This window comes from Condylostylus longicornis, unplaced genomic scaffold (genome assembly GCF_029603195.1).
Source record: "Condylostylus longicornis isolate FDR11 unplaced genomic scaffold, ASM2960319v2 ptg000028l, whole genome shotgun sequence".
Classification (NCBI taxonomy): Eukaryota; Metazoa; Arthropoda; class Insecta; order Diptera; family Dolichopodidae; genus Condylostylus; species Condylostylus longicornis.
Genome location: NW_026577997.1, coordinates 6,940,546 through 6,965,652, shown reverse-complemented (window position 1 = coordinate 6,965,652; position 25,107 = coordinate 6,940,546). Strand labels below are relative to the sequence as shown.

The 25,107-nt window shown below is 22.7% G+C and overlaps 2 protein-coding genes across 2 annotated transcripts; both read left to right on the top strand.

Annotated features, from left to right (window-relative positions):
* Positions 1-2,992: 2,992 nt before the first annotated feature.
* LOC129607695 (alpha-tocopherol transfer protein-like) lies at positions 2,993-14,035 on the top strand. The gene is made up of 6 exons (XM_055518854.1): positions 2,993-3,331; positions 3,487-3,646; positions 9,687-9,768; positions 12,464-12,754; positions 12,830-12,966; positions 13,405-14,035. Exons 1-6 carry the CDS (start codon positions 3,250-3,252, stop codon positions 13,514-13,516), a joined length of 864 nt encoding a protein of 287 aa, XP_055374829.1. The 5' UTR covers positions 2,993-3,249; the 3' UTR covers positions 13,517-14,035.
* A 4,321-nt stretch (positions 14,036-18,356) lies between these two features.
* On the top strand, positions 18,357-24,466 carry LOC129607694 (alpha-tocopherol transfer protein-like). Its single transcript, XM_055518853.1, has 8 exons — positions 18,357-18,409; positions 18,638-18,720; positions 21,833-22,117; positions 22,186-22,345; positions 22,406-22,487; positions 22,570-22,854; positions 22,940-23,076; positions 23,166-24,466. The coding sequence occupies exons 3-8, from the start codon at positions 22,033-22,035 to the stop codon at positions 23,266-23,268; spliced, it is 852 nt and encodes a 283-aa protein (XP_055374828.1). The 5' UTR covers positions 18,357-18,409; positions 18,638-18,720; positions 21,833-22,032; the 3' UTR covers positions 23,269-24,466.
* The last annotated feature ends 641 nt before the right edge of the window (positions 24,467-25,107 follow it).

The following is a 25,107-nucleotide window of genomic DNA, read 5'->3' as shown; positions in this document are numbered from 1 at the left end:
TTTTTGTGTACAACTATTTTACTTTATAGGATATTTTTCTTATATAAAATGGAACAAAAAATGTAACCGTATGTATTCGTTGCGCGCCCATTTAAGCTACTACACTATTGCATCAATTCAAATCGCTTGTGTTCACATAAATATTGCAATCAGTTTGTCAAAAGTTGCAAACTGTTTGATTGCTAAATTAATTGCTATCATTCAATCATATGTGTGTGAACTTTAATATAAACCTATAGAATACAAATAAGCAAGCAAACAGTTGCAAAACTAAAAATTTCATGTCAGCCTGAACTCTTATATTGCATTACACAAAAATGTTATCCTACATATATGCAATTTTTTATTAAATATTGAAATTTAAGAATAAAACATTTTTAATTTCATTACTTTTCATAGAAAATTTATGTGGAATGTGTTTCCTAACAGTAATTTTAATTCACATTATGAAAAAAAAAATCAAAAATTTAATTTTTGAAAATTTATCCATGAAATTATTTCATATACATATAAAAAATAAATAAATAATTTAATTTCCGACTAATTTTAATCATTTTACTTTGAGAGCTACAGCTAAAGCTTTTAATTATTTAATTTTTAAAATATGAATATATTGGGGTTTATTCTAAGTATAGAATCTTCAAGTGATAATGATATTTATCGTGAAAAATTGGATTTAATTTTTGCAAACACAAATTAATTCACACAAATGGTTCGTGTCCATAATAAGATTTTTGAAAATTTAGCTGCGTTATTCTTAAATAACATACCAAAACTTCTAAATGTAGGCAAGTGGGGTAGGTACTGTTGGTTAAAAGGTGTTTACATGCTCTACAAATTTTGTTCGAGGACCTCTATGAAAAATAATTCTGCTAGGGTCCAGACCCCAAAATAGGTCCAAAGAAGCGAAAATTGAGTGTCCTAAATATGGTCAAGTGGGGAAATAATATAGAATAAAAAATTTTTTTTTTTTTTAATTTCGTTTTTCTGGCGGACTAAAAAAAATAAAATAATTTTTTTTTCTAACCTAGTCTAGATTAGATTATATACATATAAGATATTTTATACTTAAATCATACAAACATTTCTTTTCATCATAAATTTAAATATTTTAAAACAGAAAAAATGATGTGTCAACAATTATTAAATTATATAGAGAACTTAAATACTATTTACTATTAACAGATTAAATAAAACTTACTTTCAGTCAAAATGTGAACCACGTTCCACATATTCTACATGATTATTAAAAATTACTTAAAATTTAAAACACATTTTCAAAATACTATTTCAAAATTAAACTCTTACATACGTTAACATTACGAAGCAGCAATTATACAAATACGCTAGCTACTAAATTACAAAACTTCACTTATTATTGACTAAACGTTTATTTTGAATAAACCTCATGTATAGTTTTCTTAAATTTTATCTTAATTTACATACAGATACATATCATATATGTAAATAGAACTATTTCCAAATATTCTTAAAAGTAAATCACCTCCATCATTATATCAGTTTGATATTAAATAACTATGAATTAAATTTACCAGTCAACCATGATAAATACAATTTCGTTTCGATTAAAAAAATAGATGTCAAGTTTAATAATTATATAAAAAAATATGATGTGTACCCATTTTTGCAAGCCATTTGAACTATATAATTATGTTGTATATTAATTAAAAGTTTTGTTGTTATTTAAATACAGTAATTCGATAGTCAATTATACCAATACTTTATTGCCATACCATAGTTTCTAAATAGTATTTTATTGTCATTCATAAATGTTTGTACTTATGTATATAATTATTTCTTATTTATTATATTAGTTTTTGTTTATAATTTAGCTCAATTTAAAATTTTTTAGGATGACATTATTGTTATATTTGTGTATATAACGGTATTACTCACACAGTTGTAATGTGCGTTAGCTACGATTATATTCAATTTATTTTTATACAAATTTTAAGTGTCCATGGCGAAAAATTTCGCATGACCAAATGTATATGTATACAAATATTCACATATATCCAAAAACATTTGGCAGAAATTCTTATAACATGACTTTTTCTTAACTTCTTCAACCATTATTAAAAATCTTCTCATACAATATTTGAATATCAAAATGTCTAGTCGAAAATAAACTTCATAAATTTTGCATTAAAGAATCAAATTTAAACAAAAATATAAGAGAAACAAAAAATTTGTTAATGCCAAGGTTATTCTCATTAAATTTTTATGCTCATATCATACAACTACAAACATAATTATGCACAATTTAAATTTCTCTAAATTCTTTTTAAGTCGGCATATCACACTTATTACATATACTTATTATTACTCATGTACAGTCATATACTGAATTATAAACTAAATTTGCACAGCATGTTTCTTTGCTTAACAAGAAAATTATGTGAATGTGTTAAAAGTCGAACTGATTATCATGTACAAATTTCCTTTTTTCATATTTATTATAAGTATACATTGTCATCGGTACTGAATCATAAGTAAATTTCGAAAAAATAGACAATCACTAATCATTTCACACTCCTGGTATACATCGAATGAGTGGAACGTTTACAATATCCTTCGTTGAGAAAAGATGCGCAGGCGATGTGCCCGAAATTTATTTTTGAATTTAATATAATTTACGTTGGGATTTATCGACAAATTTTAGCCAACAAAATTCAAATTTTGTGAGATAGAAAGTATTGAGTTTTTTTTCTGTAGTTATATAGTAAATTCTACCAGGCATTCAAAATAAACACGCTTTACACTTTCCATAATTTTCATATTGTACACATATTATCACATAGCAGTAAAAACATTAAACCATAGTTAAAAGTTTTAAAACCACAAAACCAAAACAGAGAAAATAATAAAGCAATCTACGACAATCGAAATTTCTCTCTCTCTTCCTTTTAATGTAACATTATAATAACATGATGACTAAGTAAAGAAAATTTAAAATCAGTTGTGTCGCGCACTTTGAATGCTATAGTTCTAATTCTTTGAAAATTGAAAATATTTTTAAAAAGAAAAAGCTTAGCTTGGCTTAAAATAAAAGAAAATAAATTTAATTTTTTTTTATTTTTGTTTTTTTCTTTTTTTTTGTAATTTTAAATTGACCGTGAATTTCATATACGTACACGATCATTTTTAATTAGTTCAGATTTTTATAACCGTTCTATTACTGTTCTATTACCGTTTATATCGTTGTATATATACATACTAAGAAAAAAAATGGTTATTTATAAAAATTTTGATGAAGCACTTCCGCATTTAGATGCATGGCTTAAAACTCAACCACATTTACCAATTATAGGTAAATACAACAAAAATTTAAATAAATAACAAAATTGGGATATAATTACAAATTTATGATCGTAATTTTAAATAAATAAATTTAAATTTTTAAATTTTTTCTTTTTTCAAAATTTTTATATACTTATACGTTCGGAAATTTGTATATGATTTCAGAAAAGAATGTTAAAGAAAGATTCTTAAAAATATGTGATCTTGATATGGATAAAACAAAAAAATTAATTGATACTAATTATACAATACGTAATTCATATCCAAATTTATTTATGGAACGTGATCTTAATAGTTCAACAATGCAATCATTATTGGATGTATTGTAAGTATAATAGCATTAATAATTAATATATTTTTCTAGTCTTTTTAAAATATTTCATTACTAAACACCAAACCATGTACTTTTTTTTAGGAATTTTCAATATTTAAGAATATATTAAAATTAATCATAAATGATCAGGTAAATGATATGAGGATTTACTTGAAAATTTATAAAGTTCAAAAAATCTAACTAAATCTAGTTGGGACGTGATAAAGTCTAAATAAAGCTTACCAAAATCAGAAAAATTTAATCGAATGTACAGGAATTCAGAGTAAATTAGAAAATTATTTCAAATTTGAATTAATATTTAAAAATCCTATATAAGAAAATTTTCTTTCATTTTATCAGAAATCAAGATACTTTAATAGGAAGAACGAAAAATTCGGGAATTAGTAAATTATCTGCTTACATTTTTTATATTATAATTTTAATTTTAAAAACAAATTGCATTTAAATTATCAAAAATACTAATCTTTGCTCAATAAAATTAATAAATAGGCTATAATTAGATGATTTGCAAAAAAAAACGAAAATTTATTGTTCAACAAATATATTTAATTAAAAGTAACCATATTTTTATTATGATTTTATTGAATATTGTATATAAAAGTACTTCAAATTTATGCCCACAACACATTGAGTTCATCACAATTTGTTTATATACATTTTGTGGTCTACTATTTATGAGATCCCTGAAAAACTACATTTGAATTAGGATTATAAAATATTAATTTACATATTGTATGTATGACTAAATTAAATTGGATCCAAAACACTTTGAACAGATTGAAAGAATTTTGTAAAAATTACTTGATTACTTGTATAAATTCTCTAATATTTTTCCAAAATGAGCTAAATCGAGCTCATAATCACGATAAAAATATATTGCGCTAAACCAAGATTAAACATAACTCCTACTTGATTAATTACGTCAGCATAACTTGGGCTTATTAGGAACACAAATAACATTTGACTGATTTACTTGATATTTTTCACATTATTCGTTACAAATCGTTCGTAAATTAAGAGAAGAACGTGCTATTTTGTAAAATATTACATGTAATTATGAAAAAATTATTATATTGAATTAAATTTAATATCATTCCTCCTACCTCAATTATAATAATATTAACGTAACTACAACTATCAATATTTGAGTTTTATAATATTATTTTTAAGATAGTATACACTTAATCTTATCTATCAATAAATCTTGAAGCTTCTACTTTGTAAAAAAAGAACTTTCTAAATATTGAAATTTATACAATTATACATGTAAGATTTGAAATTCTATTTATATTGAAAAAGTACAGCGGCGGATCTACAATATATGCTAAATAAGTATTTGCAAAGGACGACGGAAAACAGTGACGCCATTGAAAACATTAAAAAAAAATATATAAATTTTAAAAAACACAAAAATTTTCCAACATTTTCCAGTACGTGTTTTCGTCAAACACTTTGTTCTTTCTATTTATAGTGAAATTTTAATTCCATGTACTTATCTATGTAGGGCACCAAACAAGTGACACCGGGACTGAATAAAAATTATATAATTTTATCTACTTATTAATTTACACTTTTGAAAATTACCTCAAATTTAATTAAAATTTTTTGAAATTTTATTTTGATTTACGATAAGTAATATTCAATTTTTGTACCAATTAACAAAAATTAATTTCAACCGCAAAATTTATTATATCGTAATTTAATTACTGATATACTTAATGTACATAATGTATATGAACGGATGTGCAAGATAATATTGATTTTAATTTTTCGTGGTTTTTAACAACTCTAAAAACGGAAATTTTTATAAAACAAATTTAAAAAACAAAAAATAAAAACAAAATAACAAAATTTTGTTAACAAATTTTGCATGAAATTGAGGAGTGCCTCTAAAAAAAATTTTTTAAGTGAATATTAACGTAAATGAAGCATATACATACAACAGATCAATGACCATTTTGTTATGGAATTTTGATTGTTAGGAATTTGATTTCTTTAATTTTATACTGCAAAAATTGTTATTGGAATTAAATTATCGTAAACGTACAAAAACATCAACTAGCGAACTAACAACAAAAAGTAGAGTAAATTGAGTAAAATTTATAATTCTTTTATTAATTTCTCTCGTTTTGCTTCAATTAAAATTCATTGATCACTTGTTTTTTGTTTTATTTTAATAAAAAAAAAAAAAAAAAAAATTAATGATATAAAAAAAATGCCAACAAAATAGCAGTTCAATTTTTTTTCTCAGTCAAAAAAAGGCATGAATTAGCGTTAGCAATATGCTTTGTCGCTTGTTCTCGTCAATTTTTTCTTAAACTTGCTCAGATTCCACTTAAAAGAAAAGCGAATTTAAAACTACAATTCACGCCAGGGTTAATTTTTTTTTTTTTGGACACTGGCTCTCCTCTGGAGACAGAGGATTTAGTGATTTTTATTTTATTTCTTCATTTTAAGAGTTGCGCACTGTACACTTGTCAGTACAGTAAGATATAAATAAGTTTGAAGTATTATTTTAAAATTTTCGAATTTTTAAAATTCCTCAGATTATTAATATCGTAGAGCGCCTAATCTATTAAATTCCTATGCGAGCTCTTTAATTAAATCAAATTTAATGCATTTTAATACCATGGTACTTATAGTCTATGAGTTTTTATCCATAAAAGCAAAATATTTTCGACGGTTCGGCCATTTGGGAGCACTACGGATGTGTCAATTTTATTATTAATTAATTATTACTCACCAAAATATTTGAGTATGTTATTTTAAATTTTAATTTGTGTTCGATAATACAATATTTGATCAATTGGCATATTATTCCATTTTAATCTTCAAATTTTTTCTTCTTTTTTTATTGAGAATTCTTTCAATGTACTTATTACTTATGTAGGTATGTATGTACTCTATATGTACTTATATGCACCTACATATACATGTATGTATAAACGGTGTTTCTGGACATTTTTTTTTTTATTTTTTATATTTATAACTTTTATTTTTTTATTTATTTTTTCTATACATTTATATCTGATTCCAATTGGGGGGGCTTATATATATATATATACCTTGTACCTGATAAAGAAAAATACAAAATTATGCCAATTAAGAAATTAAAAATATTACTTTATTGTGTTATATTTTCTTTTACGATCAACTATTATAATGTATAACATACCTGTACGTTATATATCATATACATATACACAAACTATACTCACATTATATACACACATATTATACATAATTCGGAAATATTATTTTCTTCACTTCTTAATCATCGTATAGCTCATAGCTTATACTTATATGGAAGCTTTCATTTCTCCAAAACGGTATCGGTTTTATTTACATCACGTTTTTTTATCACTATAGAATTTTTTTTTCTTTATTGTCAATATATAAAACTGAAATAAAAAAAATAATAATTTTCATAAAATTTTTAACAATAATATCATAAGCTTACAATATACATATTATGTATGTATATTAGTATATTTGTTCATATTTAGATCGTGATTCTACGACTCATGAATTCTTTTGCTTAATTGACACTTAAGCAAACATATTACTGCTATATTTATTTAGTCACATAGAGAGCGAAAGATATTTTTATTTATAATACAAGCAACTATATGGCACTAACAATAGTTTAAATTTTTTTTAAAAAATATAATATTGCTGACGATTCGTTTATAAACATTCATTGAATGTTATTCGTTAAAGGCCACACGTATAGCGTTATAGAATATACGATATTATGTAAATATTATTATTATCACAAATGACTTAATCAGCACTTTATTACTCTCATGATTTTAGAAACAAAATGTAAAAAAAGATCAAATTAAAAATTTTACATGAAAAAATAATTACTATCGAGTTGCTATCTCCGCTAAGTACTCTAGGGACTGTTTCATGAACTACTCTCAGTACATGTGATATACGTAGGCATTCTCTCTTATCAATTTCCAGTATAATAATAGCAAAATTTCGTTATATATGAGAACTTATGTATTGCAAACTGCTTAATATAATTCTTTTCAAACTTATGTGGTGAAAACTAGAGCCTCCTTCTTTAACTCACTTACTTAATCACTTTTCAAATTAGAATTCTAATTTTATCAATTAAATTTGTTACATTTCTAATTAACATTCTCATATACTCTTAATAGATTATTTTATTTTTTCTATACGATACTATATAGATACGATATAGATTATTGTATTGAGTAAATTATATACGATACTCATTCACATTCCTCTCACTTCACCTAAGTCACATTATTTCACCTCATTTTAAAATGTACATTTCTCTTGAGTTAAACGAATAGTATGTATATATTTTGACTATAATATTATATGTAAAAGTTGAGTACTTACGTGCAACCTAAAACATATATAAATATATATATTTAAACTCACGATCTACTTGCAATTGGGTGCAGTCTCCAATTGGGTGCAATGAATTTAGATTGAATTTATTTTCTACATTAATAATTTATATTTGCATCTATAATATTATACAAAATGACAATTTTATCTTTGGATTTTAAGAATCTTGTTGTCATTTTAAATATTTATTTTTTTAAATTCATAAATCATTACAAATTCAATTATAAGCCTCATTGCAATTGTTTATTTTTTTTATATAGAATTTTATTTGTAGAAGCAAGTGTATAACAGATTTATTTCAAGCTATATGCAAATGCTTTAATTCATAAATAATTAATTGCGTTTAAATTGCATTATAAGTGCTTTTAAAAAAATACAACATTTCAAATCTGGAAAAAATGGAAAAATTATAAAATTTCCATTTATATAAATGCTGTTTTTTAAAATGTTTTATATAAATTACATTATATATGAACGATTTTAAAATTGCATTACAAAAATACTTGTTTTATTTTTGATTTATTATGTAAAATATTTATTTTATATTGAAATAATTAATAAATTAAAATAATATTGTAATCTTATAAGAATAGTTAATAGGTTCAAAGACGTAAATAATTTATTTGCGGAATTGTGGCCTTTGGGTATAGTTTGCAACATACCCACAGGTCCTTTTCGCAGTGAGTTCTGTAAATTAATTGCATGAAATAATGCGAAGTATTAGAGGCTATCATAGAATCTTTAACTATATATACTCAGTCTCATGAGGAAGACTCTACAATATACTTATTTTATATTTGATGGGTGATTTGTTCATTTCATTCTATATAAATTAAAGTTTGTTAAAATTTTTCTCTAAAATTTCTAAAACTACAATAGAATGTTTCTTGTTATTCTAATAACGCCATAGTAGAACAATTTTCCTGAACTAATATAAGCCAACTACATATCATTAAAATATATTCTTAAATCATATACTGTAAGAAATATTTTATAGACCTACCTACCTTGAAATAAATTATGATAATCGCATAAATAATATTTCCTTATCCATATTATTTATCTAATTTAAATACATATACATACATTTTTAATAATAGAAGCACATACTATACAATATATGTACATTCGGACATCTTTTGAAACAGGAACGTGATTAAAATATCAAATCTAATAATTATTCGTAATAATAGGCAAGCGAAAATCATCGTGTGTGATCATTTATGCTATTTTGGCTAGAAAATATGAAGATTTTTTTTTATTCTTGGATTAGAAATAAAAGATTAAGAAATTTTAATATCTTAGTCATAATTCTTTGAAATAGGGAGCTTAATTCCAACCAAGTAAATCTAAGAATTTAACAAAAAAAAACAAGATTAACGTTGCAATGCACCATATATAGTGTGGCTTAATAGCTAAAATTTCATTTGGAAATTAATTTTTTTAGTTTTCTCAGTTTCCTCCCATAGTATAGCATTCTTAAAAATAGATCTTAATCTTAATTACACATTCAAAACATGCTAATCTGCAAACACAAAATTAATTTTCTTTAACCATATTATTTTAATTTATCTTAAAAATAATATAATGAACATTATAAATAATATAAAAACTAATTAAAAAATTTAAATTTAATTTGCAGAGATTTTGTTGTACTGGAAAAATTAGATGCTTATGGTAATAGAGTAGGATTATGTCGATTAGGTGATCCTGATCCTGATAAAGTAAGTATATTATATTTCTATACCTGTATATGAACGTATATTCGAAGGGTGTTATAAAGTTCTCACTTCTGTTGTAACGCTAAAAAATAACGGTGTTAGATATAGACGCAAGTGTATGTTTTTGATCAACGTCGACTTGAAAGTCGATTTACCCTTGTACGTTTACGAAATGTTCACAAATTTTTTTTTGTAGCAAATACCAGAACCATATTTAAATTGAAAGTGATTGAAGAAGTAATAGGTGTCATGCAACTTCAAAAGTTATTTTGCTATATCTCAGATATTATAGAAGCAACAGTATGAAAATTTCGCAGAAGTAAATATATTATTAGGGTTGTTATGTTTGCCGAAATTTTTCAAATAAATTATGTAATACGGCCATTATATTTGGCAATACGGTTTGACAATTTTCACACAACTATTAAAATCATTCATTCGTGCAGCTAACACAAAGTTGATATGGTCAACTCTACCTCTATAGCGCTAATGATCCCTTTTAAATAATTTTCAACTATAATATTTTTTAATTCCTCCAAGATTTTTTTATTATCATATTATGACATCATAATAAAATAATGAGGCACGTTTCAAAGAAAATAATTCTTTTTTTTTTTCAATTTTCTGATTATACAAACCATTAAAATATTTTAAAAATAAATCCAATTGACTTACTAAACTATATACAAAAAATTTATTATAATCTACACAAATCGGTCAACTATAATAATTTTGAAAATTATGATGTAACCTGCAAGTTGTATAAGAGAAAGCTCAAAATATTTTAATAAGGGAATTTTGCAAAATAAACAACAATATTACTTATATACTGCACGTACAGTTGACTAGGGTTTATAAAATTGTTTTATGTATCAAATGAAATTGTATTAGGAAAACAACACTGGGGTGATACTAAAATTATGAATAATATTTTTTAATAAAAAAAAAAAAAACAAAAATTTTTTTTGCAATTTTAAAACGCCTCCACGAGTTTAAAGTCACAATTCGAATAACAAAATTCAAAAATTTGAATAAAATAAATCCATATAAGTATGCATATTAGTTCTCCATGCTTGGTCTTACAATGAATTTTAGTAATAATTTATTATAAATTCAAAAGTTTTTTTAAATTTTGTTAAAATAGAGTAAAATTCTACTATTTCCAATATTTTCCAATGTATGTATACCTAACTGTTCATACATGTATAATATTCTGTGGTTACAATTAAAAACTGCCCAAAATCTAGTCAAAAAACTTTATTTGTTCTCGAAATTTTAAACTATGTACTCATTTATAAAACTTAAATTTAGTATTTATCTTATTTCTTTTATTACTTGGAGGTATTTTGCTATCTCACTCGAACAAGTCAGGTATGGAACAATTATTACTCGAACAAGTTCCACTTCTAGTCTTTCTACGTTCTTAGTTTTTTCACTTATGGTGATGAAACCGATACTTATTCATCAAAATCACATAGCATGAAAATATTAACAAAAAAAAAAGAAAATTGTAATTGTGACGTGTTCCAAGAGTCCGATTTATTATTATTTTAAGTTCCAATTCTGAATCACTTGCAAATATGATCAAGTCGTTAACTTAAATTATTTAATAGATTCTTTTCACATTGTATATAGACAATAAAGTGATTTTAATTTTTAAATTATATAAGATTTATTTAATAATCATTGTTAAATTGGTTATGTTTTTTTTTTTGTTTAAAACCAAATTGAGATTATGTCATTTAAAAAATTAGAGTAAAAATATCAGAATTATGCAGGTTATTTATTAATATAGTTAAAACATTTAAATAGAAAAAATAAATATAAATTTTTATGTGTAATTTTGCAAAAACCAGCTCTCTTGATTTCAGAACATATAACCATTTCATAAAACTTAAATTTTTCACTAGCGTTTGAAAGTTGACAGCTGCTTTAAATGAATAATAATTATTGTGCTCACTTCATGGCAATAAAATCGACTTCGAAGTTGAAAAGTCGAAGCAAGTTGCAGTTTTACACAAAACTGTGGAGTTAAAGGCGAGAGTCAGTCATTCAAGCAGTTTTAATCAAAAATTCAGAATCAAGTAGTAGAGGTCGAGGAATATAAGTCAAAAATCCGAATCAAGCAATCGAAGGGAAGGAGTTAGAGTCGTAATCGGAGTCGGTTTAAAGTCGCGATTTAATCCGGAGTCGAATTTGAATTAGAAGTCGGAGTCGAAGTCAGAGTCAGAGTCAGAATCGGAGTCCGAGTCGGTATCGGTGTCGGAGTCGGAGTCGGACTCAGAGACAGATTCGGAGTCGAACTCATAGTCGGAGTCTGAGTCAAACTCAGTGTCAGATTCGGAGTCGAAGTCGGAGTTAGAGCAAGAGTCAGAGTCAAAGTCGGGGTCGGAGTCGGGTTCAGAGTTAGAGCCGGGGACGTCAGATTCACAACAGTTGAAACGTTCGTCTCTTTATAGAACTGCCTCTTTGTATATATACACATAGAAACCCAGGATCGGAATTAAAGCACCAACGAAACTTCTAACTAAGAAAATATTCTAAACACATTTAAAAATATTGCTTATTCAATGTCAGTATAGTTGCTAAAGAGCAAAGCAAAACAACTCCCTACAATTTTAAATTATTTTGGAATTTAAATATTCATAATAAATTTTTTAATTAAAAATTTAATAATTTTTTTTTCCTATAATTTTAGTTTCTATATACAGAACTTACAAAATTATTTTTAATGTATACGGATGCACATACTGCATCTTCTGAGATAGCAAATATTGGAAATGGAGAAGTTATTATATTTGATATGAAAGGATTCACTTTAAAACATTTATCAAAATATAATTTCACAACATTAAAAGCATTTTTACGTTTTGCTACTGAAGGAATATCATCAAAAATAATTGCTGTTCATATGATCAATTGTCCAACATATATTGATAAAATTTTAGCAATATTAAAACCATTTATATCTGCAGAATTATTTAAATTGGTATGATTTTTTTTTTATTTTATAAAAAATTTTTAATATTACCTTTTAAAATAATTATTATAATTTTTCTTTTAGTTACATTTTCATCAACCAAATTCAGAAACCCTATATGAATTCATTGAAAAAAGTATTTTACCAAATGAATATGGTGGAAATGGTGGAACAATGGAAGAATTAAAGCAACGTGAAGTGGAAATTTTAAAATCAAAAAGGTTTTCATTAAATATAAAAAAATATTCATTGAAAATGATAGTATAACGTATACAACTTGCGTCATCTTCTGTAACCAAGTCCAATTTTGGCACGAGGAAGACGGTGGTTTCTTTCGGTCGTATTTCTTTTTGCGGATTACGGACCTAGTTTGTGTAAATACCATAGAGATCTAAACCGTTTTATGAAAATTAAGCAATATCACAACGAGTCTATTTTGTTTCTTGCTTGAGTGTATCTAACAATAATCGTGTCAACCTAATCTAACTCAACCTGTAGTATTTATACACATAATATTATTACAGTGTTGGTTTTGTTATATAGTCTATACTACATACCAGTCTTAAATACAAACTACATACCAGTCCATTTAAAAATAATTTGAATTTTCAATTACAAATTTTGTATATTTTTTAATAATAAATTTTTTATTATTTTAGGGACTATTTAATGGATCCAAAGTATTGGAAGATCAATGATGATAAAAGACCAAAAAATCAACCGAAAAATTATGAAATGGAAGGACAATTTCGACAATTATGTATTGATTAGAATTAAAAAAAAATTATATAATATTTGTTAAAAATTTTATTTTAAATTCAGAACTATAAATACATAAATAATGTAAAAAATTTATAAATACGTAAATAATGTAAAATATTTAATAAATTATGTATGTAATTATAAAATAATTATAGTATTACTAAGAATTTGTTTCTATCATTTTGTATTAAAATTCTTTTTTGTAATTTAAGAAAGAAAAATATGGTATGGTACTTGTTATTTTCTTGAAATTAAAATTTTCAAATTGCACAAGACACAAATACCATATTTTAATTAATATAAACGAACATTTTTTGTACAATAAATGTTAAATTAGAATTCACGAAATTTTATAATATATTGTAATAAAGTATATAATTGTAAAATAATTAACAGCTACCAAAACAAATATATTTTCCAAATGTTTAGACAATTAATGTAAATTTAATTAAAATAGATTTATGGCAATAATATACACGTAATGTAGGTTATTATAAGTAAAATTGAAAACAAAATAATTAATTTCCCTAAAATAAATCATAGAATTTATCACAGAACATGCAATGATATTGTTCATTTTGTAACGTAATATAGTGATATTGTCCCTTAAATATTGAAATTTTCATTTATAAGAAGAGTTCATTATGTATAAATTCTACTGTATTTGACATATTAAATACTTTGTAATAACAACCATTATTTTTGCATTTAAAATAAAATTAAAATATTCTTTATTTTACTATAAAATTTAAATTCAATTATGATATTACACCCAACATTTTATAAAAAAAAAACAAATGAAATTTATATTAAGATTTCTTTTTAAAATATTTAAGATCTTTTATCCCGAAAATATAAAACATATTAATTTTATATTTTAAATTTTCCAATAATAAACAAAATATTAGCTCACAAGTTTATAAATGTAAGTAGACCACATATCAGCTATTATGTCATTATTTTTTATAATATTTCAATAAAAATCGAGAAACAATTTTTCAATCTATAACATTACTAATATAATGTATGTCTGTATTAGGTCCATGTCCAGGATATTAAAAATATATCCGGAATTTTTCAAAAGATATTTATAATTTTTAACCACTTATTTTCTTATCTTTTTATAAACCACAAAAATGAAAAATGAATTTTCATTTTTTTATTCAAAAAAAAAAAAGGCCACATTGTTTACTCAACCAAAATCATTTTTTTCCCCTGTTATTATTTTCCTTTTAATATAAAAATATTTCCGAATAGGAAATAACAACCAAAATATATAAAGGAAACTTAAAAACTTCAAGAAGAAGAAAGAAGAAAAATTCTTGCAAATGTTTTAAAATCCTGTGATCCTTTTTCTTTGATTTAAAGTATAAGATAATTTTTTAAATGGATTTTTAAAAATATTTTCGGTATTGTTTTTGTTCTTTTTTTTTTTGTATTTTGTAAATATTACGGAAAACAATTTACAATATCGATATTTTCATTTAATAATAATAAAAGTATATTTGAGCGAAAATTTCATTATTTTTCTTGTTTATTTTTATTATTTTATTTCCTTCAAATTTTCATCGTCTAAATGTCTAGCTATCCTAAATGTTTAATAAAATGTTTTCAATTTTAAATAAATGAAAAATTAAAAAAAAAATCATTAATATTAAAGCAAAATTGAACAACACATACCCGCACACAAAATTTTAATTAAGATGAAACTATTAGAATATTATTGCCTCAACTCAATATACATAGAAAAAAATGAGATAATCTTGGCAATCTAAGTATCCTTTCATCTACTTACTATGAGCTATATATAAATATTTTGTCATATTTTTATCAAATAAGTATATATTAATTTTGGGTTTTTTTATAAAAATTTATATCCTAATATCGTAAAAACATTAAATTTTCTAATACCGTAAAATTTTATTTAAAGTTAAAAAAGTTCACAGTCTTTCAAAGTTGCACAAAAAATATACACAATTATTATATAAAACAAATTTAATAAAAAAAAAGAAAATATTGCATACCACCAGGCGTACATGAGATATTAATATTTTGTAGTAGAAAAATTTATATAGTCCGTAACTTAATGTATTGAAATAATTTTCTTTTTAAGATTCTTTTTATTCTTCTTATTATTTAACTTTAAAAATGATTTTTCGCAAAAAGTTTTCACTTTTAATATTCAATAGCTCCAAACTTACGCCAACAACCCTGTAAATAATTATTTTAATTACACGAAATTATCTGATTAAATTTTATTTAAAAAAAAATACTTAAAATCTAATTATATGTATATACCTACTTTAAAATATAATGAATAACGTCCAGGTCAGACCATCTACCGTATTTGTTAATAGCGATTTAAATCAATTACTCAATATTGTTCCTGATAAATAACGAAAAGGACAACTACCAGAGCGATTATTCTCTGAAATGATGAAGCATTTTAATCGAAATTGATTTTGTATTATTTACAGGATCACAATAAAATTAATTCATATTTCAATTTATTTATAATCTACATATACATTATAAATGCAATTTAGTTTTATTTTATTAAGACTTCTTGAAATAAATGAGAATAACCCATTATAAAAACTATAAAATGCTAAAACTTGCTACATCTAAAATTTTTATTATCATTTCAATAAACTTAATATACTATAAAAATGTTCTTCATATTTTTATATTACAGGGATAACACCTATATATAGACCATATTTTAATACATATACAGGCTATACCGTTAAAATACCCTTAAAATTCCATTAAAATTATAAAGTTTATACTATACTTTTATAAATTTTAATTTAATTCTACTTTAATTTTATTACTTTTATATCTACTTTTTAATATAACATTTAATTTACATAATGCAATCAAATAAAAAATAAATAATTTTACATTTTACAATTCTTGTATACTTGTACAAATGCACTCAATATAAGCAACAAAAATCTATAATCCTCAAAGGAACTTTTAATATTTTATTGCTCCCACATGTAATTTCATAAAAATTTCTTTAATATAACAATAATAATAATTTTCTATTTATTTTTAGTTGAAAAATTTTATTTCGTATAACACATTTCTTGTTCATAATTCAATGTTCTTTTAAATATAAAAAGAGACAAAAAAAATTAAAAAACAAAGTTAAGTTCAATTACCCTTAAAAAGTCAATTTGCTCTTAACAAAATAATGTTCTCGGTCAATGAAATATTTACAATAAATATTATTAAAGAATATACGATAAAAATTCAAAATAATAATATACACAAGAACACAAGAAAATTTTTACGATATTTAAAAAGTAAAATTTAAAAAAAATGAAAAAGAAAAACATTAAAAAGCTTTTTTAATTTTTTTTTCTACTTCTAAATAAAAAAAAAAATTCAATTTTACTCGAAGGTCAATCTATCATTTGCCCCCATTTCTACATCTCTTTACTCTTTCTTCTCTTCTCTACACTTCTCTTCCTTACATCCATCACTCAATAACCTAAAGACATTATTTTTTAGTTACATAAAACATACAAAAAACAAAATTGAAAATTATCCAAAAATAAAAATGTGTGTCAGTATGATATAAAAGAGTGGAAAAACGCCAAGTATACTCTCCCAAAACTAAGTGCAAAATAAATTATCGAAAACGATATAGCGTCTAAGTTAAATTTTAAATGAATTCGAAGGCTATATTACATATAACAAAATTTTAAATTCACAAGCTACACAATTTTTGTATATTCTAAATAAAAAATAGTGGTAAGTTAAACATGAAAACATTTTTCTTTCAAACATTTTAAAATTCAATTATAAATTTTTAATTAAATGTAGGCATTGCATATTTTTTTTTTTGCATTTTTTATTTTAATTTTAAAAATAAATTAATGACGTTCAAAACGTTATTTATAATAATAAAAATTCTAATATAAAAGTTTTCTTTTATAATTAAGTGCATTTGCACTCAAACTCATTTTCTTCTATTATTGGTATAGAATTTCTCTCACTCTCTCTCTCTCCCGCATAGATAATTTCTCTCCCTTTCTCCAATGTTTATATTTTGTTACAATATTGTTTTGTTATGCAAAAGAAAAAAATTTTCTTTTTATATTGTATTCTACATAAAACTCTCCAAAAATGAAGAAAAAGCTTTGCAATAATTTCATTTTTATTTTACAGACTGTGCTCCGAATTATTAAATGAATAAAAAAATATCTTGAATTACCAAATTTTGTTTAGTAAATTTCTTATGGCATCTAATCAACGAGCCACCTTGATTTAAGGCTATCGTTTTGTTCTTATACTATTTAATTGTCTTTTCAGCAATCTTTGTGGATTTTGATGATTTTCCTTCTCCATTATAGAAATATAAAAGGATCATGGATTTTTGCAGCCTTTTTCAGTTAAACTTGAATTCATTTTGACACCATTTAAACATATCCATTTGTTAAAATCTATATAAAGGTATCAATTGAAGTACAAAGGCGACAACACTAAATCAGGTCTTTTATTAGGATTTTTGATTAACATTTAATGCCTTTCATGCAAATTATTTTCCATAATTAAAATCCTATTCTAAAAATCTAAATTCAAGATTTGAAAAGGTTCGAAACTCTGATACTGATTTAAAGCATTACTTGTATTATGTACATACATAAATATAAAATTTTATATATACGTTAGTTACATAAATATACTGACGAGTATAATGTGCGTATAGAAGAACGCACGTTGAATTCAGCTGGCTTTTATGCTCGTCGTATGTTAAAAAGCTTTTATTTTTCTCACAAATTTTTAATACTCTCCCATTTCTTTTGCTTTTTTTTTTCTGTTTCTGTTTTTTTTGTAGAAAATTCACAGACTTTGACGGACAAAAACATTAAGGGAATCACCATCAAATAGGTAAATAATAAATGGTGTTGTCTTTTAATGTAAAAAAAAAAAATTAATAAAAGAAAAAAAAATAAAATACAAAAAATTTTGAGTTCATTTGGCGTTTTTTTCTGTGCCAAAAAAATACAGCAAATTTTAACATAAAAACGTGTTTTTCCAAAACAAAATTAAATTTTCAATTTTTAAAGAAAATTGCCAAAAAAAAAAATTTTTCTTAATAATTTTGTAATCTTACAGAGTAGTGGAAAACCACCACCATTTATAATGGAAAATGTGATATAAAATCAAAAAAATAAAAATAATAAAAAAAAGGAGCATGGGTAAGCAAAAAAAAATTAATTTCATTTTTCTTATTTCTTGTAAAATTTTCATAAATTTCTTTAATAGAATTTTAATCGGTAATAATAGAAAATCTTAATTAAATATTTTTCTAATAATTTAGAGTTGATTTTAAAATAAAAATTCCAGAATTGAAAAAAATTTTCTTTCATATATATACACTTAAATGTATATACATATATATACACAGTAAATAACCCGGGTATGAGAAAATCTATATATAATGAATAAATTTACTGTAATATTCAATTTTCCTTGAAAATAAATGCAAATTTTCTTACTATGCCCTCTTGTTTTTCCAACTTCCTTGATATCCTCTTAGCAAATTTATGAAAATTTTTTTTTTATAACAATTTGAAAATTATATTTAGTAATTATAATACTTTCTATGTTTTGATTTCTGTGTTTGTGGGAACTAGATATATGGGAATCAAAAAATATAGGGCATGAATTTTTTCTATTATACCCCATTCTACTATAGTCATTCATGCAAATATATTAAATATATAAGATTAAATTAACTTCGTCTACGTAATAACAATAATATTATACAAAAATATAATAAATTTTATTTCGAAGGTCAAAAATCAAAAGATGGTATATATATCTACATATATATCATATATATAGTTGAGGAAAATAATGAAATTTCGAGATTTATATAAGATTTAATAAAATAAGGGTTAATTAAAAATGAAATCTTCTTAATTTAAGAAAATATATATTTTTAAAATTCGAAAACAAATTGTTATATAAAAATTATATATGTATAACAGTTCTTTTGTTTAATTTAAATATGAGTGATTGTACTGTATTTTTTTATATTTATTATATCATATAATAAGTATAGAATGTGAAAAATTATTTTTTGGAATTAATAACATTCTACACGGTTATATTTTGATCATACAATTTGTATGATTATATTATTATTCAATTGTAGTATGTATCTATAGTAGAGTTTTGTTCGCAATTAATTTAAATAATATGGGTATACGTTTATCTACATAATATAAAAATTTTGAGAATCAATATTAATTAAAATGTAACTAAATCATAAAATCATTGTTTTTCTTTACATAAAATTTACTGAAAATTATTTTGAATATAGTATGAATTTACAATTAATATAATTATAAAGCATTTCTTTAATTATATATACATAATTATATATACTTAAAATAGGCAATTCATTAAGTGACCATATAATATTATACATGAAAATATAAGAAATGTATAACAATTACTTGCCGTATTTAATTGGCAATTTTTAATATTAAAATAGTTTTTCTTTCAAAAATTTAATATACGAGGTTTTCCATGTAACGTGGTATAATCTCTCGGCAGCGGTAAGATGGGACAATTTTATAAAAAAAAAATAATTCCTCTTGGAGCGGGGGAGGGGGTGCGACCACAATAAGAAATAAAAGAAACAATCAGAATCTTGATTTACTAATAAATTTAACTAATAAATAAAAAAAGGCAACACAAACCTTATTGTTTACTATAATATTAAAATGAAAATTTCATTCTTTGTACTATTTTTATATTATAGTCTTTGTTATAAATTAATTATTCTTTAAAGTACATGTGTATGTAAATATATCTCTTTTATGTATATAATTTTGTAAATCAGGGGAAAAAGAATTTTGATTAATTAAAAATTAGCATTGTACACCAGTCAAATTCGAATACAAAATAATTCTCGGTCATTGTATAAATTTTTTACTGTGAAATCTGAAAATTATCTAAAATTTTGTTCTTGCACAATTATATTTTCTATTGTTCTTCAATTCAAATTAATTAAAATACCATAATGTACGGACTTTTATTTAAACCACAAAGAAAATTTAAAAAATATTTCTTTTAAAAATTGATACTTTAACACAAACCAAATAAATTTATTAAAATCACATTTTCAATAATATTTTTATAAAAATTGTATAAAAAAAAAAATTCCTACAAATTTATTGTCATACTAAATTTTCTACCGAATAATGAATTGGAATAACTACAACGAAAATATTTCAAGATATATTTAATTTATTCTATGTAAATTGAAAAGTTGAATTCATTTTATATTCACGATTATATTGGTCAAATATTTAATTCCCTTACAGATAATTTTAAAAAATAGTAACAATTTACAAAAGATCAAAAGATAAATTTTAATTATTGTAATAAATTTCAATAGATAGGGTCTCAAGGGTTTCAAGTAATACTCGTAGAATATTGCTTATAAAAATATCAATATAAAAATTTATTTCTATATTGCAATTAGTTTCAAGGTCTATTATCAAAATACTAAAAAATTTCTTAATAAATTTCTCTATAGGTAATAATTTTTACATTTTATAACTTGGTTAATCGCTAATGTTAATCATATAAAATTAATCTTTTATGATAAGATTTTTAGTAAAATCTGCACCCTGAAGACGAAAGTGTAACAACTCAAAAAATTAAATTTCTCAGATTCTATAAGGTCATTTAGATTTACAAATATTTACCTATAAACTAAGAAAAAAAATTTATAAGAAATGCTTAAAATTTCATCATTTTGATCACGAACACCAATTTAGTAATTTTACACTATTTTTACATTTCACTGAAAACAGCAAAAATTCTTGTAATTTTTCGAAATTAATTTTTTTGAGTTATAACATTTTTTGTCATAAGGGCGCTATATTACAATATTTTAATGAAACATTGAACTTAACTCAAATAAGGCATTTTTGACTGATTTATATTTTAGTTCTTTAATAGTTCTGACTAGAAGCGTGGTCGTTAATTGATCACTGTTTAAAAATTATTATGTAAGTAAATATTTTGCTAGTTTTACATTACGAAGAACGTTTGAAAAATAATTATGAAGTAAGAAATTGTAAAATGAACAGAAACTTATTTCGAATTTTTTGTATTGCACGAACTTGCTATCTAGCATGAATTTTCAACTATAACTACTGTTTTTAGAAAAAGACTTGAGTTACGATTAAAATTCTACATTTTCTACTAAAAACTGTTTGTAAAATAATCATTAACATTTTTTCAATTATCTAATCTTATTAATTTTTTTTTTCTATTACAATATTTCAGCATAAAATTTGCACAACCCAAAATATAAAAATACTATTTTCTAGTAGGATCTATTAATCTACACACACACCTTTATAGAATCACCGCTAATATTTAATATCGAAGAGCAATTTATAAACTTATGCAAATTCGTTTTTTTTTTTTTTTGGGTTAAAATTTTGTATAGCTATATAAAAAATAAAAAATAAATTCTAAGAATCATGTCTGAACGTATATCAAATGAAGATGAAAAATATGGTATTCTTAAGGAATTCGTCAAAAATAACACTTCACTACCATTAATAGGTAAGCAAATACAATAATTGTATTTTAACATTCAAGTATATTAATAATTAAAAAATTAAAATTTTTAGAAGAAAATTTATTAAAAAATTTTCTACATTGCTGTGATCATAATGTTGAATCAGCTAAAATTCTAATCGTTAATAGTTATAAATTACGTAGCAGTTATCCACAAATATTTATAGATCGTGATCCTGATAGTATTGAAATTAAACAACAATTAGAATCCGAGTAATATTTTGTTTTTTAACAATATTAATTAAAAAATTTTTAATTTATATAATTTTTAAGGGCAATGGTATTATTCCCTGAAAAAACAAATAATGGTGACCAAGTAACACTTTATAAACTAATGAATGGTGATCCCAGTAAGGTAAATTAAGTAATTTTATTATATTATACAATAATTTATTACACTTTATTATAATTTTATTTTATATTATCTTTTATAACAGTTTCGTTTTACAATGGCTTTAAAAATTTTTATAATGTTTTTTGATGTTCGTTGTATTATACCGGGTGCAACTGGTAATCATGAAATAACAATATTTGATATGGATGGTTGCTCATTGAAACATGTTAAAAGTGCTAATATAACAGCAATACGTGCTCTCTTTAAATATTTACAAGAGGCAATAACAGTTAAATTGAAGGAAATACATTTATTAAATTGTCCAGTATTTATAGATAAAATAATGGCTATTTTAAAGCCATTCATAAGAAATGATCTCTATAAAAAGGTAATTAAAATGTTATTAAAATAAATATTTCAATAATTTAATATTCCGAAATTTATTTATATATATCTATGTATTTAATATTTAGATAAGATTTCATCAACCAAATTCTCTAACGATATATGATTATGTACCAAAAGAATTATTTCCAATTGAATATGGAGGAAATTCATATCATTTAGAGGATATTCGTACAGAATGGGTTAATAAATTAAAAGACAATAGGTAAATTAAAAAGATATATATATATATCATAATATATATTATATATACATATATATGTTATAATTTAAATTTTAATTTCATTTTTTTAGAGAATATTTAATCAATTCAGAGAATTGGAAATATCGTAGCAATAGCAGTTTATTTGCTAATCCTCTTTCAGATGGAACATTTAATCCTTTAAATTTTGATTAGATTTTAAATTCTTAAATTAATTTTTATTTCTTAAATTTAATATAGTAAAAATCCTTATTTAAATAATGACAAATACACATAAATTAATTATTCAATTACATATATTAATGTACTTAATTAATATACATATATTTTTTTGTTCCTTAAGAAATATTTTCAATTCTACAAGATTAAGATAGTGAAACGAAAACCAAGTTAACAATATATGACATATTATTGGCTATACAACGTAATAAAGTAGATTTTGAGAGTTAAATATGAAAAATTACTTAGTTTCGTTTCTGTTTCTTAATCCCGCAGTATTGTGAATAACTCTATATTTATAATTACAATTTATTATATTCACACAAAAATTTTATTTATGCCTATACATACTTATAAAATGAAAAGAAAATTATAACTAAGACAAAGTGTTTTTCGAACATTAAAAAACAAGTTCTTTAAACCGTATTTAATGGAAAGAAATGGTATTAAAAATAATAAGAATGAATTTTTTGAGACTACATTAATTATATTTTAAATGCACACTTTGTAAATTAATTTAAATTTAAATTAATATTTTCATTTTTTAATAACATTAACAAAAAAACAACAGCTATTAAACTAGAAGAACAAAAAACATACATACATACAATTTTAACAATTATTTTAAATGTTCTTTTTTAATTTTTCTTTTTTAATAAAAAATTGCACTTCAATCATAAAAATATTATATTAGAAATAATATTATTAAAGACTGAATATTTTAATTTTCATTTAAATTTATTATATTCAATAATTCAAAAAAAAAAAAGTAAAAAACAGAAAAAAAAAAAATTAAATGTTTGCCTCAAATAATGACTGAAGGTTATTATAAGTAATTTAAAAAAAAAAAAATTAAATGTAATGTGAAATTTTTTCTGTATAAAATGGGCCTCCAACAAATTCCAATTTATTAATCAATCAATTGTACCGGAAAATTCTATTTCGTTGAATCATGTTTCAGAAGATCGTGAATCAGTAAGTGTTTATAATGTTTGAATTTTTATAAATGTAGATTAAATGTCTATAAAGCAATTTTTCTTAATTTGAACAATTGCCTCGCAGTAACACTTATTAACATTATGATCCCAAACTTGTGAGATTTTTTAAAAATTTGGTTTTTAATGCTATAACAATTTGAAGCTTAAAATTAAATTAAAGTTCAAATTAAATTCAGCGCTAGATTTTTGAAAAACTCCTTTGATTCCATACATAAAATATGCAATCGAAATTAATTTTCCGACACAATTCTAAATATTTTTTTACTTACTTCTTCCGTTTTTCTATTGTTACTTATTAAAATTATATTAATATGATAATTATTAAAGCTTTTATTAGTTTTTCAAAAAAAAAAATTCTCCTTTCATTATCTCTATATTTGTCAATCTAATTATTCTTTGTAGATTTATTAATAAGAATTTTATTTTTTTTTTTCAATTTAATTTAAAATTAAATTAAAATAATTATACATATAATAATATTTAATCTAATTATGTTTTAAGACAGTGCATAGCTAAAAAAAATGATTCTTTAAAAATAACATATTGCATAAATTGTATAATAAAATCACAATTATTTGTACAATAAAAATTCAAATTGAATGTGATATAATAAAGCATCTCATACATAATAATTATTTAAAAAGAAAAAAGAAAACTATTTTAAAATAACAAAACAAAATATAAAAATTTGATAATACATATCAAAAATGAAATAAGTCCAATTAAACAATTTTTGAATGAAATTATTTAGTTTTTTTCTTTTTTTGTTTTTTAAGAGAATAAAACATCTTATTTATTAAATAAATCATCTTATAAT

Excerpts from the sequence above, each read along its gene's own strand:
- LOC129607695 (XM_055518854.1), top strand. The coding sequence starts at position 3,250 with ATGGTTATTTATAAAAATTTTGATGAAGCACTTCCGCATTTAGATGCA. Across the intron at positions 3,647-9,686 it reads CAATCATTATTGGATGTATT|AGATTTTGTTGTACTGGAAA; the intron begins GTAAGTATAATA and ends TTTAATTTGCAG. Across the intron at positions 9,769-12,463 it reads GTGATCCTGATCCTGATAAA|TTTCTATATACAGAACTTAC; the intron begins GTAAGTATATTA and ends CTATAATTTTAG.
- LOC129607694 (XM_055518853.1), top strand. The coding sequence starts at position 22,033 with ATGTCTGAACGTATATCAAATGAAGATGAAAAATATGGTATTCTTAAG. Across the intron at positions 22,488-22,569 it reads TGAATGGTGATCCCAGTAAG|TTTCGTTTTACAATGGCTTT; the intron begins GTAAATTAAGTA and ends CTTTTATAACAG. Across the intron at positions 22,855-22,939 it reads GAAATGATCTCTATAAAAAG|ATAAGATTTCATCAACCAAA; the intron begins GTAATTAAAATG and ends TTTAATATTTAG.